The sequence below is a fragment of the Canis aureus genome, chromosome 14 (assembly GCF_053574225.1).
Source record: "Canis aureus isolate CA01 chromosome 14, VMU_Caureus_v.1.0, whole genome shotgun sequence".
NCBI classification, from domain to species: domain Eukaryota; kingdom Metazoa; phylum Chordata; class Mammalia; order Carnivora; family Canidae; genus Canis; species Canis aureus.
In genome coordinates, this window is record NC_135624.1 from 32,576,481 (window position 1) to 32,595,051 (window position 18,571).

At 47.3% G+C, this 18,571-nt stretch overlaps 2 protein-coding genes across 9 annotated transcripts in view; one reads left to right on the top strand and one right to left on the bottom strand.

Moving 5' to 3' along the window:
* The window catches only part of TG (thyroglobulin), a 249,030-nt gene that overhangs the window by 146,597 nt on the left and 83,862 nt on the right, over nt 1-18,571 (top strand). The window lies entirely within an intron of this gene.
* The window catches only part of SLA (Src like adaptor), an 87,689-nt gene continuing 76,511 nt past the window's right edge, over nt 7,394-18,571 (bottom strand). For all 7 annotated transcript variants that reach the window (XM_077847315.1, XM_077847314.1, XM_077847319.1 and 4 more), the window contains 4 exons: nt 16,921-17,024; nt 14,202-14,333; nt 10,156-10,288; nt 7,394-9,565 (listed from right to left, as the gene is read on the bottom strand). In XM_077847315.1, the coding sequence (XP_077703441.1) occupies nt 9,352-9,565; nt 10,156-10,288; nt 14,202-14,333; nt 16,921-17,024 (583 nt within the window). In that variant the 3' untranslated portion in view covers nt 7,394-9,351. The remainder of the gene's footprint in view (nt 9,566-10,155; nt 10,289-14,201; nt 14,334-16,920; nt 17,025-18,571) is intronic.

Consider the following 18,571-nt stretch of genomic DNA (forward strand, 5'->3'; position numbering starts at 1 on the left):
GGCTGTGTCTTGCTCATGGCCATGTTTCCATGTACGTGTGATTCCAGGATGCTGAGGGCCTCCCCGACGACTGTCCATCATTCTAAAGTGACAAATATTCGAGGTTGGGAAGTGTTTCTGTTTTGGGAGATTGCCCTGCTAGGGTTTAGTGGGCTGAACTCTTGAAGGCCTCTCTTGTCAATAGACAAACCCAAGGGAATGGAGTGTAGGATGAGGAGCTTTCTGGCGGAAGGTAAGCTAATGATGAGGGCATAGTTTAGCCAACACGATGCCAGCTGCACCTGACATTCCTGCCTGCAACAGGAGAGAAAGAACAAGAGAACTCTCGTCTGCTTTCCAGTGTTGCTTCCCTGACCTTCTGGGGGTTTGAACTTAAAATCTTCCCTTATGTCATCTGGTTTCTTCAACAGCCTGTGCTCCGTCTCCTGGGTGCCATTCAGTTCTGGTGGCATTTCTTCATGGAGCACTATTGGGTGATTCATTCCTCTCTCTGACCCCTTCCACCTCATTGCTGTTTCCTTTGCCTGAGGTGGGAGGGGAGACAGGGGACCCCAGAGCTTACCCACGTGGCTGATCAAGCAGTGGCGGGAAGCTGAGTCAGCAGCCACAGGGTGAGTCACGGAGTTCCCAAGGCTTGGTCAACTGAGTCACTGACTGTTGAATGAAGGCAAAGAATAGAACTCAGCACCCACAAGTCTCCTGGATGATCTGAACTTCCTGCTAGATGATGATGATTGTGATGATGATGATGATGATGGTGATGATGATGGTGATGATGATGATGGCGGTGATATCATACTGATGATGATGATATAGTGATTTTGATCATGACAGTAACTGTTATGGAAGAAATAATCTGTTGATCACAGCATAAGCTCTGATGGTTATTGTCATTGATTAGCTTCTAATTTTATGGTGGCTAGTTTGTGCCAGATGCCATGGTATGTGCTGGAAATGTCGTGCTAAATAATTTATGGCCCAGTTCATGGTGAACTTGTAGTTTACTGAGGGGCAAAGGAGAAACACTTCCAGCAGATATTTAAAAGAGGGTCTTAGGGCAGCTCAGAGAAAAGCCCCCAGCTAAGCACAAGGGAAGAGGGAGTGTCCAGGAACACTTCCCAGGAGAAGGCACATCTGAGCGAAATGCCGCAGACTGTGTAGGCATTTAACTGCGGGCAGAGTTCTGGCACTAAGGGACAGCTTGGCTCCTCCCTGACGTCTGCCATCCTACGACACGGTGGGGGACAGGATCTTCATGGTAGCAGTCATGAAGGGTAGGAGACAGAGAGTGGCCGGCCTGCACCGAGCACCTTGGCTTTCAACCTCAGTGATGGGAGCCATTGAAGAGTTATATCTGGTTTGGCTTGGTTTCCCATTTTAACCGTTTTTAAGTGTACAGTTCGGTGGCATTAAGCACATTCACAAAGTGGTGCAATCATCACCGCTAATCATTTCCAGAACTTTCCATCATCCCAAACAGAAACTCTGTCCCTATTACACAATAACTCCCCATCTCCCCTGCTCCCCAACTCCTGAGAACCTCTGTTCTACCTCTGTCTCTGAATTTACCTATTCTAGGTACCTCACAGCAGTGGAGTCATGCACAACATGCGTATGTGTGTGTGTGTGTGTGTGTGTGTGTGTGTCTGGTTTATTCCACTTAGCATAATGTCTTCATAAAGGCTAATCCATAGTGTAGCTTAAATCAGAATTTCCATCCTCTTTCCATTGCACTCATAGACCACGTTTTGTTCATACATTCATCTGTTGACACTGGGGTTATTTCTGCCTTATTGTGAATAGTGCTGCAGTGAACATTGGTGTGTCATCCGAGGGGTTTTAGGCAAGTAAGGAACTGGCTTCCCCTCAGGAAGACTTGTCTTAAAGCTGAGCTGAGGATGCATTTAAGAGGGACAATACTGGAACCAGAGAAAGCAATGATGAGACTATGAAGCAGCCAAATTAAGGAAAAAATAGAGCGCCGTCAAGACCAATGCCATGGACCCGCTAGCAATTCTCAGGTCATATCACCACATTCCAGCATTGTCCAGCCTTCCTGGGATCCGAACCCTCGACTGCCAGGAGGAGGGTAGGAGTGACAATGTTGGGCAGATATGATGCTGAGACCACATTGTCACCATTCCCAACAGGAAGCAGTATCACCTGTCACTCTGCCTCCCTCCGTCTGCCATAGGAGCCGTCCAGTGTTCCTTGAAGGGTCCGTGCTCTATTCTGCTTCATACAGGAAGTTCCCTCTGTGTGGAACACTTTTATCCTGTCTTCCTCTTTGCCTTCTCTATTTGTCCTTCAAGGAATCCTTCTAGACTTTTTAGCCCAGAACCAGACCTCTTTATACAGTTTATGCTGCCTATACTTCTCTGCACAGAATTTACCACGATTTCCTACCTGTAAATAATTATTCCCGGAGCCCCTGGGTGGCTCAGTGGTTGAGCATCTGCCTTTGGCTCAGGTCGTGATCCTAGGGGTCCTGGGATTGAGTCCCACATCAGCCTCCCCACAGAGATCCTGCTTCTCCCTCTGCCTCTATCTCTGCCTCTCTCTGTGTGTCTCTCATGAATAAATAAAATCTTAAAAAAAAATATTCCCACTGCCAAGTCTCTCCCTCATAAGACTGTGAGCTCTGGAAGAGCAGGGGGCCGCTGTGCCTTGCTGTCATAGGGCCACAAGCACCCAACACAGCTGTCCTGGAACAGATGCTCCATGGTGCATGTCCAGGTAGTGAATGAACAGAGGAATGGGGGGATATACCCAGGGCCCCACAGGCTGGTCCCTTCCCTCTCTTTCTTTTGTTTCTTGTCCGTTGTTGCAGATATTCTTCAATCTCTCCCTCTGCGGTGGGACCATCTCAGTGGCAGGAGGTCTGAGCCCAAACATCTTTCAATTCTTGGTATTGAAAACAGAACTTCCCCACTTTGAGTTGCTCCTGAAGGGATTTCCCCAGAGGCCTCTTAGAGACGAGATACTCAGTGGGACCTGGAAGACACCAAAAAAATGCCTTCCAGTAGGCCCAGAAGGCAGAGTTCTGTTTTTGAAAATTCTGGAGACTTTAGGTGTTTGGGGAATTTCAAAAACTAATCTGTTTTAGCAAATGGTAGTGTATTTAAAAATAAACTCTCCATCTGGTTTAGTCATTTAGAAGCAGCTTTTACAACTGCTCCCAGCAGTCTTTGGGATGCATGTGAAATTATTTGGTATTTGGAATCGAGAGAACGAAAATACTTCAATACATTAGCAGTTCTTAAACATGTTCTTTACCAACAGATGTTTGGGGGAATGGATGTGACTTGGTGATATATTCTTGGATAAAATCTTAAGTCTTTCTGCAAATCTTGAGGCCAGAGCTGTTGAAACACCCGGCAAGACAGGCTCCTGGGATAATTAATAACTCTGTTTAGCATATTTGGGGCCACAAGGCACTTCCAATATATTATCTCATAGATTGCTCTTATTGATTGGCATGGGGGTCTTTATATTATTTGCAATCTGGAGACAGGAAGTCTGAGGCTTAGAGAGGTCTAGTGACTTGAGAAAGAACACACAGAAAAGGAGGAGCCACATTCAGAGCTGAAACTTAAAGCCACGTCCTGTGTTTTCCCCACCCTATGAAGCAGCTTCTCCTGGGAACTCTTCCAGGATCTTAAGGTCTAAGAGAAAGAGCCCAGGCCTAGGATCCAGGCAAGCCTGGCCTAAGATCCTGCCCTTGGGCAAAAACCCTTCACTTTTGCATTCTTCAGGGATAAAATCAGTATGGTTAGTTCTGTCTCCCAGGGGCTCAAGAAGTTGTCATCATATGAGGTTTGTAGAGGGTCCCGGGCACCACAGGAACTCAAGAAACCCAGGTTCCCCCTTGCCTTGCAAAGTTAGGGCAAATCCAAACCAAAGCAGGTCTGGGGAATTTGCACCTGTTCCTGGGACTCGGGTTGAAGAAGGAAGAGGAGGTGACATGTTACAAACATGCCCTTTGTGGCTCTGATGCCCTGGCCAGTTTTAAGAAAGACAAGAGGAGGCCGTGTCCTCCACAGCATGATTCACAGGACCCAGAAGAGATTTCCATTGCGCTCCTACACCAGTGCCCCAATTCTGCATTCCTCAGAGGGAGCGCCAAGCCTCATGAGTTGGACACAGGCTGCATTTTCCCGTGCCCTTTCCTGCTCCATTCCTGCAGGAACCCTGGACTCCAGGCTCACTAGTATCAACATTCCTAGAAAATGCCATGCCTTCTCCCTTTTCGTAAGCTGTGCTGTGGTCGGCATGTCCACTTCTCCACTGGACGTGGCTTGGCTGAAACAGGCCCCTCTAAGCCTTCCAGAACAGAATCATTCTCACCTTGAAGAGACTTCTATTTGGCAATTTTTAGGAATCCTGCCTCGTCTTACATACTTGTTGTTTTTCTAATGTATCTGATTCCAATTCTGCTAAACTGAGAGCGTGGCAGGTCAGGTGAGATTTTGTCTTCACGTTTCCTTAATGCTTAGCACAGCCCGGAGGGGGGTGGGGGGGAAGGAGGTACCAAAGGCCATGCTGAGTTCCATTAAATTAGCAGAGGGGCTCGAGCACTGTTTTATCCTGTTTCCATGCAAACCTCATAGCTCGAGCACTTTCTTCGCTGTTTCTCTTCAGAATTGATTGAGCTATTCGTGGGCTCCAATGTGCTCAGTCTATATTTTAAGATAAATGTACTGATTTTCTTTAAATAGTCCTAAGGGAATTGAGTATATTTTCATGGGGTTTTTCAATTAATTTCAAAAAAAAAATATCTGTTTTTGTGATGTGAAATCTCACATCCATGAATCTGGTTGACACCATAACCACAAATGGGATTTTTGTCTTCTCAAGTCTTTTCATAGAGTTTTGAACTTCCCTGCACAGAAGTTTTGTGAAATCACTGTAGGCAAGTCTCTACCCGTGTCCTAGTTCGGTTGGCATTACGAACAACATCGTATTTTTTTTATTGTACTTTCCAGCTGGTCAGTACTGGCATAGGGGAATAAAGTCAACTCCAGATTTGCTTAGCACTTCCAATACTTGGTCTATTGGCCCTACTGGATTTTCTATGACGTTAATTCATTATCTGTAAATTTCGGCAGGTTGATTTCTGTACCCTTTGGACAAAAATACACAGCTGCTCTAGCAAAAAGATCCAACACTTGAGGAGTGTTAATAATATGTTTTTTTCTTCTTTCTGTTCTCTTTAATCATAATGTTTCCCAAGATATCTCATGATCTCTTGAGGCATGGGTTTTTTCTAGGTGTTTCCCTGCCATATGAGGGCCTGGATCCCATCTGTAGGGCTGAGTCTGGGCAGCTGGGACAGCAGGGAGGGGATAGGGGAGGGGGGGGTCAGCCTTGCTGACTGAGGGAGGGAAGGATACCCTCCCCCCAGAGATCTCCTTCTATACAACACTACAGCTCATTGACCTTTCTTCTCCTTTGACATGGTCATTCTCGCTCCTGTGTTTCTTCATCATATCAGTCTTACTATTTAAACAATGCCTTGCTTTCTGAATGAATCTTCTTTATTACTATTTTTTTTAAAGTTCTTATTTCATCTTTGTTTACCTTTGTCATCTTTTCCTTTCTCCTCATTTCCTTGACCATCAGTTGTTCTTTAAGCTTCTTGAGTTGAAATCTGAGCTCGTTACGTGTTGTTCTTTGTTTTCTGGTCAGTGGGTTTCTAGCAATAATGTCCCTCTTGCTATTATATCAGCCTGCCCTGGACATTTGGAGAAGTAGCAATGTGTCCTATATTTCTATGTCTTTATTTCTTGTATTATGCTCTTCTTAACCACAGGAGATGTATCTTTTTTTTCCTTTATTTTTTTTTTCTTCCTTTAAAAGCATTTTAACCCATTCTTTTGCAAGTTGACTTCTAATTTTATTTCATTATTATCATGGAGCATGACTTGGAGAAGGCTGACTCTGAAATTTATTAGGACATCCTCTGTAACCTAATATATTCTTCACTGGTTGGCAAACAAGTTATATAGTATTATAGAAACCCTCTATCTACCTATTTATCTTTGCTTGATCTCTCCATTTCTGAGAATTGTGTGTTTAAGTCTCCAAATAAAATGATCCATTTATCTATTTTTCCCTTTAACAGTTGCTTAATATCTTTTGAAACTGTATTGTTAGATTAAGACAGGTTCGGTAATTATATCTTCTTAATGTCTTGCTCCTTTTGTAACATCTCTCTTTGCCCTTAGACAGCTTATTCTTGCCTTAAATTCCACTTTGTCTCAAAATTCAATGCCTTTCCTTTGTTAATTTTTGCACAAAAATCTTTCCATCCCTTTATTTTGAAATTCTGCATTCTTAGGCCTCAGAGTTTGCAAATTTTCACTATGTGTCAAATAGGTAATACAACACCAGAATTTGAAAAGTCTGTTCTCTTTATAGCAACTACCATGCTCTCTAAAACATGTGGATTAAATTATAGCATTTCCCTGATTTGATCCTTCCCTTGGTTGTATCTTTTTCCTAGAATAGGCCTGAAATCCCTATACTCCCATCCAGAACCCCATGGGAACTGCCTCCCTGCAGGCAGCCCTCTGCCCCTTGCTTCAGCTCACTCAGCCTAGCCACCCAGGCTCTTCTTTCTCAGATAGCCTTGTCCGTGCCCACAGGAATTGCCTCGCTTAACTCTACTGACTCTGGTTTTCCTCCTAGATATTTGCCTGGCTGTTGGCTGTTCATCTTTCAGGCCTCAGCTAGAATGGGAGCTCAAATGTATCCACTGGAAGGGAGGCCTTTCCTAAGCAAGCATCCAGTTAAATGATTCTTTGCCCTGTCATGCTCAGGTCTAGCAGCCTGTGCCACTTTCTGTGCTACATCCCCCACCGTCACAAAGTTTCTTGTTTATTATGATCTCAAGCTCTGTGATATCAGAGGCCTCATCTGGTTTTCACTGCTACAGTCCTAGGGCCTGGATCGAAGTCTAGTATGTAATTTGTCAAAAAAAAAAAAAAAAAAAACAAAAACATGAGTAGAAATAAATTCTTGGAAAAACAGAAAGCAGAGGTATCACAAGTGATTGGCAGAAGTCATCCAGGTGAGGTAGGATGTTCATAGCAATCATTAAGAAGTTGTTCTCTCCCCTGACCCCCCAGCCCCATGTCCATCTTCAAGTTTCATAAGACACCCTCCAAATTCACAAAAGTCAGTTTTCTTAAGGCTGCACTCCAAGGAAAAGCTGGGCTGCTAAAAAAAAAAAAAAAAAAAAAAAAAAAAGCTGGGCTGCTAACCAGTGCAGTTCTTCTTGATGTTCCTTGCTCTCATCTCTCTCCAGGGCCAGCTTTGTCTGAAAATTCAAATGCCAAGAAAGCTTCTGAATGAGCCACCCACCCACCTCACCCAAAAAGCTCTCCCCGAATTCCAAGGGTTAAATATTTATTAGCTATATTTTAATCAGAAATAAATACATGATTTAGCAAAGGGTAATGCTTCCCACTTAGAAATACCTCTGAGTGCTCCCCAAAAGTTCCCAGCACACTAGTTACAACGGAAAACAATGCATAAGACATTGTACAAACATCTGGCATTTGCGAGGTTACCCTGCCTTGTGGTGGAAGTCAGCGTCCACAGTGTTATATTCATTTCCCACACATCGGCTGGTCCCTTGAAACTGCCTTTAGCGATTCTTGGGGAAACTGTAAATGTCTTCTTGTATAAACACACCAGAGTGTGATGATACAGAAAATCACATAAATGCATATACACATACCACCAGCACAGTGATCTCACATCTACGGAATGCATGTGGTGAACAGACAGACATCTCATATCAGGCAGTGAGGGGTTCCACAGGCCCCCCCTTTCCCCCTGAATCCTTTTCCAACAGGATAAAATGAGTCATGGGTGCATCTGCAGCCCCCTTCCTAACAAGATCCCGATGGGCAGCCTCAAGATAAATACTTCCCTTTTCTAGAACTTTGCCGTGCTCTCTCTCACATCTCTTAAAATGAGTATGACAGATTTAAAGCCACTCTGACTCCCTTCTTTCCTGGAGCTCAGCAGTTTTCTTCATGTGGCTGCCAGGCCCTTCTTAGAATAAAACATTGATGATACAGAAAAATCACATTAATGAATTAATTCTTTAGACTTAGAATTAATTCTTCAGAATTTAATCAATTTGCTTTTTTCTTTTTTTTCCAAAAAAGTCAACCATTCTCACCTACTCAATCCAGCCACACTTAGCCTCTGTGAAGGTCCAGCTGAGACGTGAGCTCACGGGCCACCCTTACTGACCCAGTCTCCCTGGAGCCATGAGCTGATTTCTCCCTTTACACTCCACTTTCACGATAGTTGTTTGTACATTTTTCTTCCTGTCTATACTGTGATTGCCTTTGCTGATCTGTTTTTCCTTCCTTCCTTCCTTCTTTCCTTCCTTCCTTCCTTCCTTCCTTCCTTCCTTCCTTCCTTCCTTCCTTCCTTTTCTCTTCTTTCCTTTTCTTATTTTTCACCTGACATGGGACTTAACACAGTTACCTATTCCCGCAATCATGAGTGAACAACTGGTGCCTTATTACTGGCAAGAGTCTCAGCATGTCAGAAAGCTCTTTCTGTGCCATGAAGCCATGGCCGGGGACACCAGAAAAGCTTGCAGGTCTCCAGAGCTACCCTCTCATTTTCCCACAAGCAGCCTCCCTCTCTCCCCTTTGCCTTGCCCTCTGCAGCAGCAGGGAGGCTGCCTGATTCCTGCACAGGTGGCTCTGGCACCAGCAGGCCACCAGGATCTCCTGATTCAGGGAAGATAAGGAAGATTAACATTTAGTGTCACTGAGGTCCCTTCAAAAGAGAGGAGCTGCATACCAAAGGTCTCTTGAGGGGTTGGTGAGAAAAGTTCATTGTGAGGGATCAATTTGCAAACCTAGACCAGCCAGGCCACAGCTTTTCGGCTTATCTTCTCAGGCTTTTTTTTTTTTTTTTTTTTTTTTTTTGCGAAATTCTCTCTGATGAGCTCAGAGTGTGACCCTCTGGACAGTTCTTTGGAGAATGATCTTGTGCACTTTCTTGTGAGACAATGTCTTTATCTTTCCCACAAACACGACAAACATACACACATACACAGGGCTCTTCTGAAATGTTTCTCCATCATGTCATGATTCAACATTTTGTAATGTCTCACTGCTGATCAGACACCAGAGAGGGGCTCCCTTTGTCATGATGTGGACAGAGAAGATGTGAGTTCATGTCTCCACATGTCTTCTCTTGGCTTCTGGAAGATGTGCAGTTCTCCAGGGACCAGGGAACTAGGCTTCTCTGCCAAATCCCGGGTGACAGTTCCAACCTCTGTTAATTTGGGTGCACATGATGGTGTCTGTTCTCAGGCTAGTCTTCAAAATATGGTGGTGATGAGAAGAAGGAGCTCTTCCTCTTGCTCCCGCTGTATATCAAGGACATGCTTTTCTTCTTTCGATCAAAGGAGGTGTTGTCATCGCTGGTCAGGGACAGGTAGGAAGCGATGCTTTCCCGAAGGCCATAGCTGAAAAGGGACTCATCCACGCCAAGTGGGTTCCCAGCTCCCTCAGGGTCCTCTTGCAGTCTGTTCATGGGAAGAATGGGACAGAGGAAGGGAGAGAAGAGAGGGGCATAGAAAGATAGAGAATAAGAAAATGGGAGAAGGAAAAAAGGGGGAAAAAAAAGACTGGTTAACTTATGGTTCTCTAACTTACGGTTCTAATTCTACTTCTTACATTTATGGCTGTGTGATCTTGGAGAAATCACTTAACCTCTCTGAACCACCATTTCTTTGAATGGCTCTAACTTCCACGTGCAAATTTGAACGAATATTTCTTTATGTTATTTACAAGGAAGAACAGCTTTTTTCATCTCCCAGGCAATTCGGATTTCTGATTTTCCTTGAATTTGCCAGTGGAATGTCTGGATGAGTGTTTGATCAAGGTAACTCAACAATTCCTAACTACAGATATCTCTTAACATGCAATGACTATGAGGCCTGGAGCTGGGTCTGCCTCCCAGGGGACAGGGGGATTCTGTGGGTGTGCATCTGCTCATTGTCTCTGCCCCCTCTAGCTTTCCATAGGGCTGGCTCTAGCCTGCCTGTCAGGCTCACACATGGGTTTGGGGATCATATGTCCATGCAGGACACGCATACACACATAGATGTCTCACCTGGGCACTCTCTTCCAGTCGAAGGTCTTCTGGCGCAAGGTGACGGGTGAGTCAGGGGCCCTCAACGCCGGGGCAGCTGTGCTCTGAGTGAGGCAGGGTGTGGTCAGCACACAGCAGAGGCCATCGGCCACCTCTAAGGAGGGAAGCAGACGACTGGTCAGTGACTCCGGGCTGCCCTAGCCAGTGTGGGCAGCGGGGCCTGAGGCACCATCCAGTACAGCTCCCCAGTTGTTCACATGAGGAAACTGAGGCCAAGACAGGAAAGAGGCGTGGTAGGATGGAGAGTCACACGTCCAGTTGTTTAAGAAATATTAATGTGCCCTGAATACGCACTTTACTTAACCCAACGCAGGTGGAACATTAAGATTAGGATCCAGAATCAACTACCCTTGGGTTTGGATTTCAGCTTCACCCCTGATAGTGAATCCCTTTGAACCTCTCTGAACCTCAGTTTCCTGGAACAGGCTAACAAGTGGGAACAACTAGCAGAGCACCCTCAGGAGGCCCAGCCTCAAGGGTTTCATGCTCAAGCATGGCTCGGTCAAGTGCGCTGTGATCAACACGGGGTCCAGGTCCTTGGAGCAGCACTTCCTCCCACACAGGCAGCTGAGACAGGTGCAGGAAGACAGGAAGATAGAACACACTCGGAACCAAGACAGGAAGGAAGAAAGAGAGAGCAGGAGGGCGGGAATACAGGAAGGTAGAAGGAGTAAAAACAGAACAAAAAAAGAAAAAAGAAAAGACACCAGAAATAAAGGAGGAAGAAGACAAATATAAAAGCAAACAAGAGAAGGTGGACAGATGGGGAAAAAATGAAGAAAAACCTCTCTTCTCTAGCCTGGATGCTCACACACAAAGAGAAGGAAAATTAAATAAGCCACTGCCTGCTGCCCCAGCTAGTGTGGACTATCTGAGCTTCCAGAATTGCTCATCTCTCCAGGAGCATTAGATTCTAGATTCCACCTCCCGTGGTTGTGGGAAAGCCTTGGTTCTGGCTGTGCTCAGATGTTCTTACAAGCTGCATGGCCTAGTTCAGGCTGCAGATCCCAGCACAGGGGACGTGACATGGCTGAGGACATGAGACACTGCTGGCTTGCAGCAGGAAGGAACCCCCTGTCCTGGGGCTGATCCATCACCAGGTTTTAGGGAACACATGACACCTCTGGCCACCTCCACCTCCAACCTAATTGATGGAGCTCTGGGTGTTCCTACCAAGGAGCAGAGTGTGGCGGCCAGTAATGCCTTGTTTCTTGGTGTCCAATCTGACTTCCACCATGAACTCAAATGTCCACCTACACTGTCCCCCCTCCCCGAGAAATGTGAGACTGGATCCTGAGAATGAGGGGAGCTTAATTGGATGTGCATCTGAAATAATGACCTGTCATGGGCTGGAAATTGAAATGGCCTCCCAGGTTAGGAGGTGAGGAGATGGAGCCAGACACAGGCTGAAGCGACCAGCGCCAGTAGACAGCAAGACAGCACGGGCAAGGGTGTTGTGAGCCGTTAACCCTGAAGGTGAGCAGGATTCCCTGCAATGAGTCAAAGAACTGACTTTCTAGCACCCAAACCGAGCGCAGCGCTGAGCTAGTCCCAACGCCTCTCAGTGAGGCCCCGTTGGCTCCGAGTGGCCAGTGTTGTTACACCCACTTCAGGGAGGAACCCTGGGGTCAGGTCACTTGATCAAGGTCACAGAAATATGAATGAAACCTGCCCCATTGACTTGGAACCAGACACTGAAACAGGGAAACAGAGAGGTCCTACATGCCTCAGGGGTCTGGACATGCTCACCTCATTCTCTCTACAGAATTTTCCAGAATGCTCATACTTCTCACACTCCTGGACTTCCAACCACTCTACCTTCAAGGGTCCCCCTTTTCAGCCCTTTGCTTTCCTGGCCATATCTGGGGACTTGTGTCCCACCCACTCTGTCCTCTCAGTCACCACCATACGCAGTATCCTTTAGGGGCCAGACCTTTACACTCCTGGTTTTGCCTTTGGTCCTAATAACGGTCTCATAAGAGGCATGCGGACTAAAATCCCCATTTTATAGATGAAGAAACTGAGGCTCTGAGATGTTAACGAACATTCCCAAGGCACCAGGTAATAAATATAAGCCATCTGGAACAGAAAGGCGTCTGTTCAGACTGCTTAGCGCACAATTTTTCTGCTTCTCTGTCTCTAGGTAGAATCTGGAAGGAGGTAAAATTGGCCACGTTGTTTCCACTCCAGGGTCCCCAGGGGCTCAGGAAGCATTTCAGGGTTTCAGACCCCGGGCAGCAGTGAACTGATGAGTGTGATCCATGAACTGACATAGTGGCCAGGGACTTATTTCAGGAAGACTCTGCTCCTGCACTGGTGCCAGCCCCTTGGGTTCTCTTGGCCTGGAAGCCTCGCGGGTCTCCCAGTCTGTAAAATCTTTGCTGGGGCAGCATCCTTTTCATGTTTGCTTTTGTTTATGCAAAACTTATGGTCTCCTCACCTCTCGATGATTGTTATTAAAAGCCCAATACCACAACCAACCTTTACTCATAATCAGTAAAAGTTGACTATCTCCAGGACTCCCTTCCTCTTTCATTTTTAACAAAGCTGCTAGGTTTCCAGGTATCACAGAAGTAACATTTGGTATCACTTATTTTGCATCCGCCCTGCTCCAGGCTGTGATGATGGACACATCATATTCCATTACATGAACCATCCAGTCACTGCAACCACCTGTAAGGGGGCTGTTCCCAACCACCTTCCATGAACGGGGCGCTGAGGCTCTGAGAGAGGCAAGGTCTCTTCTTAAGATCTCAGAGAGCCCAGATCCAAGTGTGGGCCTGTGTCTCCCAAGAGGCCATGCTTCCCCCATGCCCTGTCCCCTTCTTACCAGCCAGGTGTGATAACCCAGCCCCTGTGGGCTCCTTTCACTGAGAAACGCCCTCTATGACCGCACACCCTATAGAACGCCGCACACCCAGGGGTGTGAGGTCCGGAACCCGGAAGTGGGAAGACGCCTACAAAGTAAGAGCAGCTTCTTTCTTCCTCCCTCCAGTAGGCAGGGGAAGGGAGGAGGTAGGAGAGGTCCTGGCCGAGGGACAGAGGCCAATGTTAGTGAGCAGGAGCCCCCTTTCACGTGTCAGGCCCTCCCCTCAGTGCTTTCCCTGCCTTACCCTGAGGATTCCTCACAGCACCCCAAGGAATAAGGACCTTACATGGAGAAGAAAAATGAGGCGGGAAGGCGAACAACCAACCCAGGTTGCCCATAAGATCTGGGGTGTGAACAGAGGTTCCAGAACCAACTTTTAACTCTCCCTCCCTTTCCCATGGGGTAAAATGTCACCTCCTGGGCCGGCATTCAGGCCTGTCACAGTCTGACTCTGATCTCTGCTTCTGACTCTACTCTTCCCCGTCACCTCCATCAAAATCTGCTCTGCTGCTGCCATCTTGGAGGGCGCTCCCCATCCTGGCCAGTGTGGAAAACAGGGACCTCCCTCCTGGGCCACGGGGAAGCATATCCAAACGAGCAAAGTGCTTGGGAATGCCAGACTAGGACATGGTTCACCAGGTCACGAGGCAGAGGGACCCCGTTCTGGGGAAACGCCAGCACCCATGGGAGCCCGGAGGATAGGCCGTCAACCTGACTCCTAACAAGTAGCAAGGACATGGCTTCCTGCCACCTTGGAGGCAGAGGAGAATTTTACTGGCAGGAAGGGAAATGAGTGGCATTGCAGAACAAAGCCTCCGCGGCCCCTAAACCTGTGGTCCCCTTGAGGAAGTGCCACCTGTTTGGGGTTGCAAATATCGGGCCATCCTATTTCTTTCCATCTGCAGGTAGGAAGAGGGTGTGGTTGCATTTTACTTATGCAGCCTCCACAGGCAGCCTGTTCTAGCTTGAAACCTATAGTCTGCATTAGCAGGAGAAGAACGGGGTAAGGGAGCGGGGCGAGAGCCAGGTGGGTCACCTGGCAGGTACCGGGGACCCGCGCACGGCCTAGCCGCAGGCACCGCGGGGCAGTGAGCACAGAGGGGGCTACACTGGTCTGTCCCCACGGGGTGTTTCTTACCGGAATAGTGATTCACCAGGTCCTCCAGGCACTGGAAGGTGAGCCTCGGGGAGATGTAATACCAGTTGTTAGGCAGGCGGAAGATGCGGTAGTGCTTCACCTCCCTGTGTCTCACGGAGAGGGAGTAAAATCCTGCAAGAGATGGAGGACAGGTCAGAGGCGTCCCACATGGCCTCTTGAGGGCGGCCTGCTGGAGGGGGCCCCCCACCACGGCGGCCAAGATGCCTCCTCAGCCTTGGGAGACAACCAGAACACCCAGACGGGCACCCCTCCTGCATTTGGAGGGACAGCCTCTAGGACCCCGTCTTTGGGGACCATGCTCACCCTGCAAGAGACCACTCATTTAGCAACCCTGCTGCATGAGTCGAACTGCAAACAGATTTTCAGGGGCTCCCGCTTAGTCTTTGCTCAGTGAGCTTCTGGGGGTTGCTTTTCTGGAAAGCCTCCACGTCATACCACTTCCCGATCCCTGCTCCTTCTTGGTGCTGCCTTATGCTTGGTTTTCTTGTAAATTTGGAAAAAAGTGGCAGGGAAGACTTTTTCTGGACATCCCTAAGAAATGTGTAAAAGGTGCTGTTTCTCCTTAAGCGCCATGAAGGTAGCGATTCAGGGTTAGTTAGGAAGAGCAGGACTAGGGACGCCTGGGTGGCTCAGCGGTTGAGCATCTGCCTTTGGCTCAGGACCTGATCCTGGAGTCCCGGGATCGAGTCCCGTGTTGAGCTCCCTATGAAGAGCCTGCTTCTCCCTCTGCCTGTGTCTCTGCCTCTCTCTCTGTGTCTCTCATGAATAAATACATAAAATCTTTTAAAAAGAAGAAGAAGAAGAAGAGCAGGACTTCGGGCAAGGACCTTGTCCTCTCCTACGCTAGTTGTCCACCAAGTGGCAAGCGGGAGACTTAGACCTAGGTCATGTTCGAGAGCCCCTCCCGCTCTGTCCCCTGGGTCCCAGGAGTGAAATCACTCCCTAGATGGTGAAACAAGATAGTTTATAGATGGAGCCATGAGGCTCGGGGCCCCTGCGTGCTGTGGCCGGAGGCAGGCAGCTGGGAGATGGGTCTGACTCTGTCCCGAACAGGCTTCCCCGAGCATGCTGATGGGCCTTCCTACCCTTGCCCCGAGTCTGCCCTCTGAAGCCCAACATGCGTCTTCCTGTAACATTGACAGGAACTGGAAGTAGGGTGAGCAGGTCAAAGGTGGCAGGTGGAAAATTATCAAAACTTTGCATACCCAAGGGAGCCGAGCCCGCTACCCTCCCGCCTCCAGCCCAGCCCCAGCCCCAGCCCCAGCCCCAGCTCGGCTGCAGATCTGCCTGACAGCATTCTCTATTTTTAGATCAGCTCTGGCTCCTCAAGCTGGGTTCTTCCCTCACTTGGCCATGCCAGCTTAGAAGTTCTATGTGAGCCTGGGTCTCCCGCCTCCGGGGACTGCCAGGACGTGTACAGGAAGTTTGGTCTTTGCTTTGATCTTGTTTTCCCCTAGCACATTCAAGTTTTTGAGAGAAAAGTTGTTCTTAGATTTTTTTTTTTTTTTAAATCTCCTATATCTGGTCCTTTCTTCTCCAAGGTAAGGCTGATGCTCATTTTGATGAAGGGCTCTAGCTCCAAACCGCACTGGCCCTTAGTAGGTATGTGGGGAAATACTCTCAGATAATCACATTTTCTCTTCTTTGCTATCGAGGATACAAGAAGCAGGCTAAGAACCTGAATGGATCTTCTGTTTTTAAAATGATGTTCCTTTTCATGAGTCTGGGAAAGCCCTCTCTGGTAAGGGTCTTGCTCCTGGGGGTTAAAGTGCTTCTATGTTCTGGATACTGTTCGAAGCACCTTCCTGTTGTCAACCCCAGGTTATAGGAAGGGGCATGCATGCAGCCAAAACCAGATCTCAGAGCCCTGGCTCTGAACTGTGTGACAAAGAGCCCTGCGATTTTGTTTTCACTGAATTTCTTTATGTGTAAGATGTAAGGAAGTCATGACGATAATGATCGCGGTGAGTAGGTAAGACGGTAAACCTGCCTGACCTGATTCTCTAAGCTGTGTGAATTCATTGTAGGGCATGGGGGAGACCAATGTCGCAGGTCTCCTGTGTAGCAAGAGCACTATAAATATGATTATTTTTGAGTGGCACCACGGATGAGACCACTGCCCTCGGAGAAGCAAATGTCCCACCCACAGCACAGAGCTTGAGAGCATGGGCCAGGCCGAGTCTGAAGCCTGTTCATTCCACCCCAGTGCCGCCTACACCTGCTATTTGCTTTCCTTCCCCATTGATAGGACGTTTCCCAGCAGGAGTCTGTGGGACTCATTGAGTCCAGCCATGACCCTGTCCTGCCAGGTCCCTGCTCCCTGTCTTTAGGTCCTTTTTTTTTTTTTTTTAAGATTTTATTTATTTGAGAGAGAGAGTGAGCACAGAGGAAGAGGGAGAGAGAGAAGCAGACTCCCCACTGAGCAGGGAGCCTGATACAGAACTCCATCCCAGGACCCTGACATCATGACCTGAGCCGAAGGCAGACGCTTAACTGATTGAGCCCTCCAGGAACCCCAGGTCCCTAGCTTTGATACTCGCCTTTTGGGAGGCTGGGGGTGGGCTGCAGTGACCTCACCAGATCAGATGGGTTTACATGTGTCATGGGAGGAGGTAAAATGACCCGTGTCACGAGTCAGCCTGGAACAAAAGCTGCTCAGCTCAACCCTGGCACGGAAAGGGACTCAGAAGCCACTCACCTTTCTTTGTCTCACTTTCTCGGATCATGAAAGACCCCATCTTCGTGTCTGGCAACTGTAGCAGCTCCTCCGCCTTGTCTCTGCCTAGCCCTTCGAACAGCCAGCTGGGAAATAGAAGGATGGCATGAGTACCCTGAGCTCACCCTCCCCCAACAGGCAGGTGGTACTGAGATTAAGAACAAAATCCAGTTCATATGAAAAAAGGTGGGCAATTGGTTCTTCTTTCCTTCCTCCCTTCCTCCCTACTTTTGATCTTTCAACTAAAATTCCCGAATGCCTGCTGGACTCCAGGTGTTACATCGGACAGCGAGGACACGATGATGCATAAAACATCTTTCCCATCTTGCTCTCAAGTGCCAGCGGGACTGTGCCCATTCTGTATCATATGACATAGAAGCATTCTAAACCACAATAAGGTACCTGGTGGCATGTTGCTTGAGGTCTCTGTCTTAACCCCTAGCGACCCCGTCGCTCCCTCACCACCTCACCAGGGCAGCGACTGTGTCTGTCTGTTTGGGCTTCATCTTTGCGTCCACATTATCAAGCTTGATACCTTGATTTTTGTGAATGAGTAGATGACACGGACACAAGAAAGACAGACACAGTGGTGCATAATTCCACCAACTTAACAAGCCCCCCTTGGCATTCATCATATTTCCTAACAAGCCCCCCTTGGCATTCATTATATTTCCGTCCTGTCTTCTCCTGTTCAACTAATTTTAAAGAAAGTTGTCAAGTTGTCATTGCTTGCACGGTGCATTGACACGTTTCTGTGTTTCTTTTTTCTTTTTCTTTCTTTCTTTTTATTACTTAAGAATAAATAACAACAAAAAAAGGCAGTTCTAATACTGTGGTCCAGTTGTAATACTGTGGTGTCCAACAGACTGTTCACCTTCCATAGAAGAGCCAACACTCCTGAATATGCTTTAGAAAGCAGCTCCGTGCACAAAGGAATCTATGTTCTAAGGAAACAGGCACTTCCTCATTTTGCAGAGCGGCCCAGCCAGATCCCAGCGTGGAAGGAAATGCTTTGTTAACACTTGGCTGGGGTGTGCTCAGAAGCAATTATACCTCCCTTTCAACAGTCTCTGTATTTCAGGGGGTAACCCCTGGCTTTTAATCCACAGTTCTGAATTAGCACATGCCGCGGCAAGTATCAATGCTTCACTGCATCGTACCCTTTGGCAACCCCAAGGCACGCAAGCGAGTCATTTTAGCACTGTGGCTGGGAGACTCTTAGAAGACCATAGACGTATAATCAGATACTGTTTATTTATATACTGGCCTCCGAGAGCACTTTTGTTGTTAAGATGATGATTCAGCCTCATATTTTAACTACCCCCTTAGTTCTGCACAATATATTAATGTATTAATTAATTAATTATTTTAGTGTCTGCGACAAACATTCATCCTTCCCTATCCCTCCAGGAAATTCCACTCATGGGAACGAATACAATAAAAATAATAGTGACAGTCATGTATGAATACTAATCATAGGCATAATGCAAATTATGGGCTTTGAAATATCTTTTTTTTTTAAGATTTTATTTATTTATTTGAGAGAGAGAGAGAGAGCATGAGCAGAGAGAGAGAGAGAGAGAGAGGCAGAGGGAGAGAGAGAAGCAGGCTTTCCACTGAGCAGGGAGCCTGA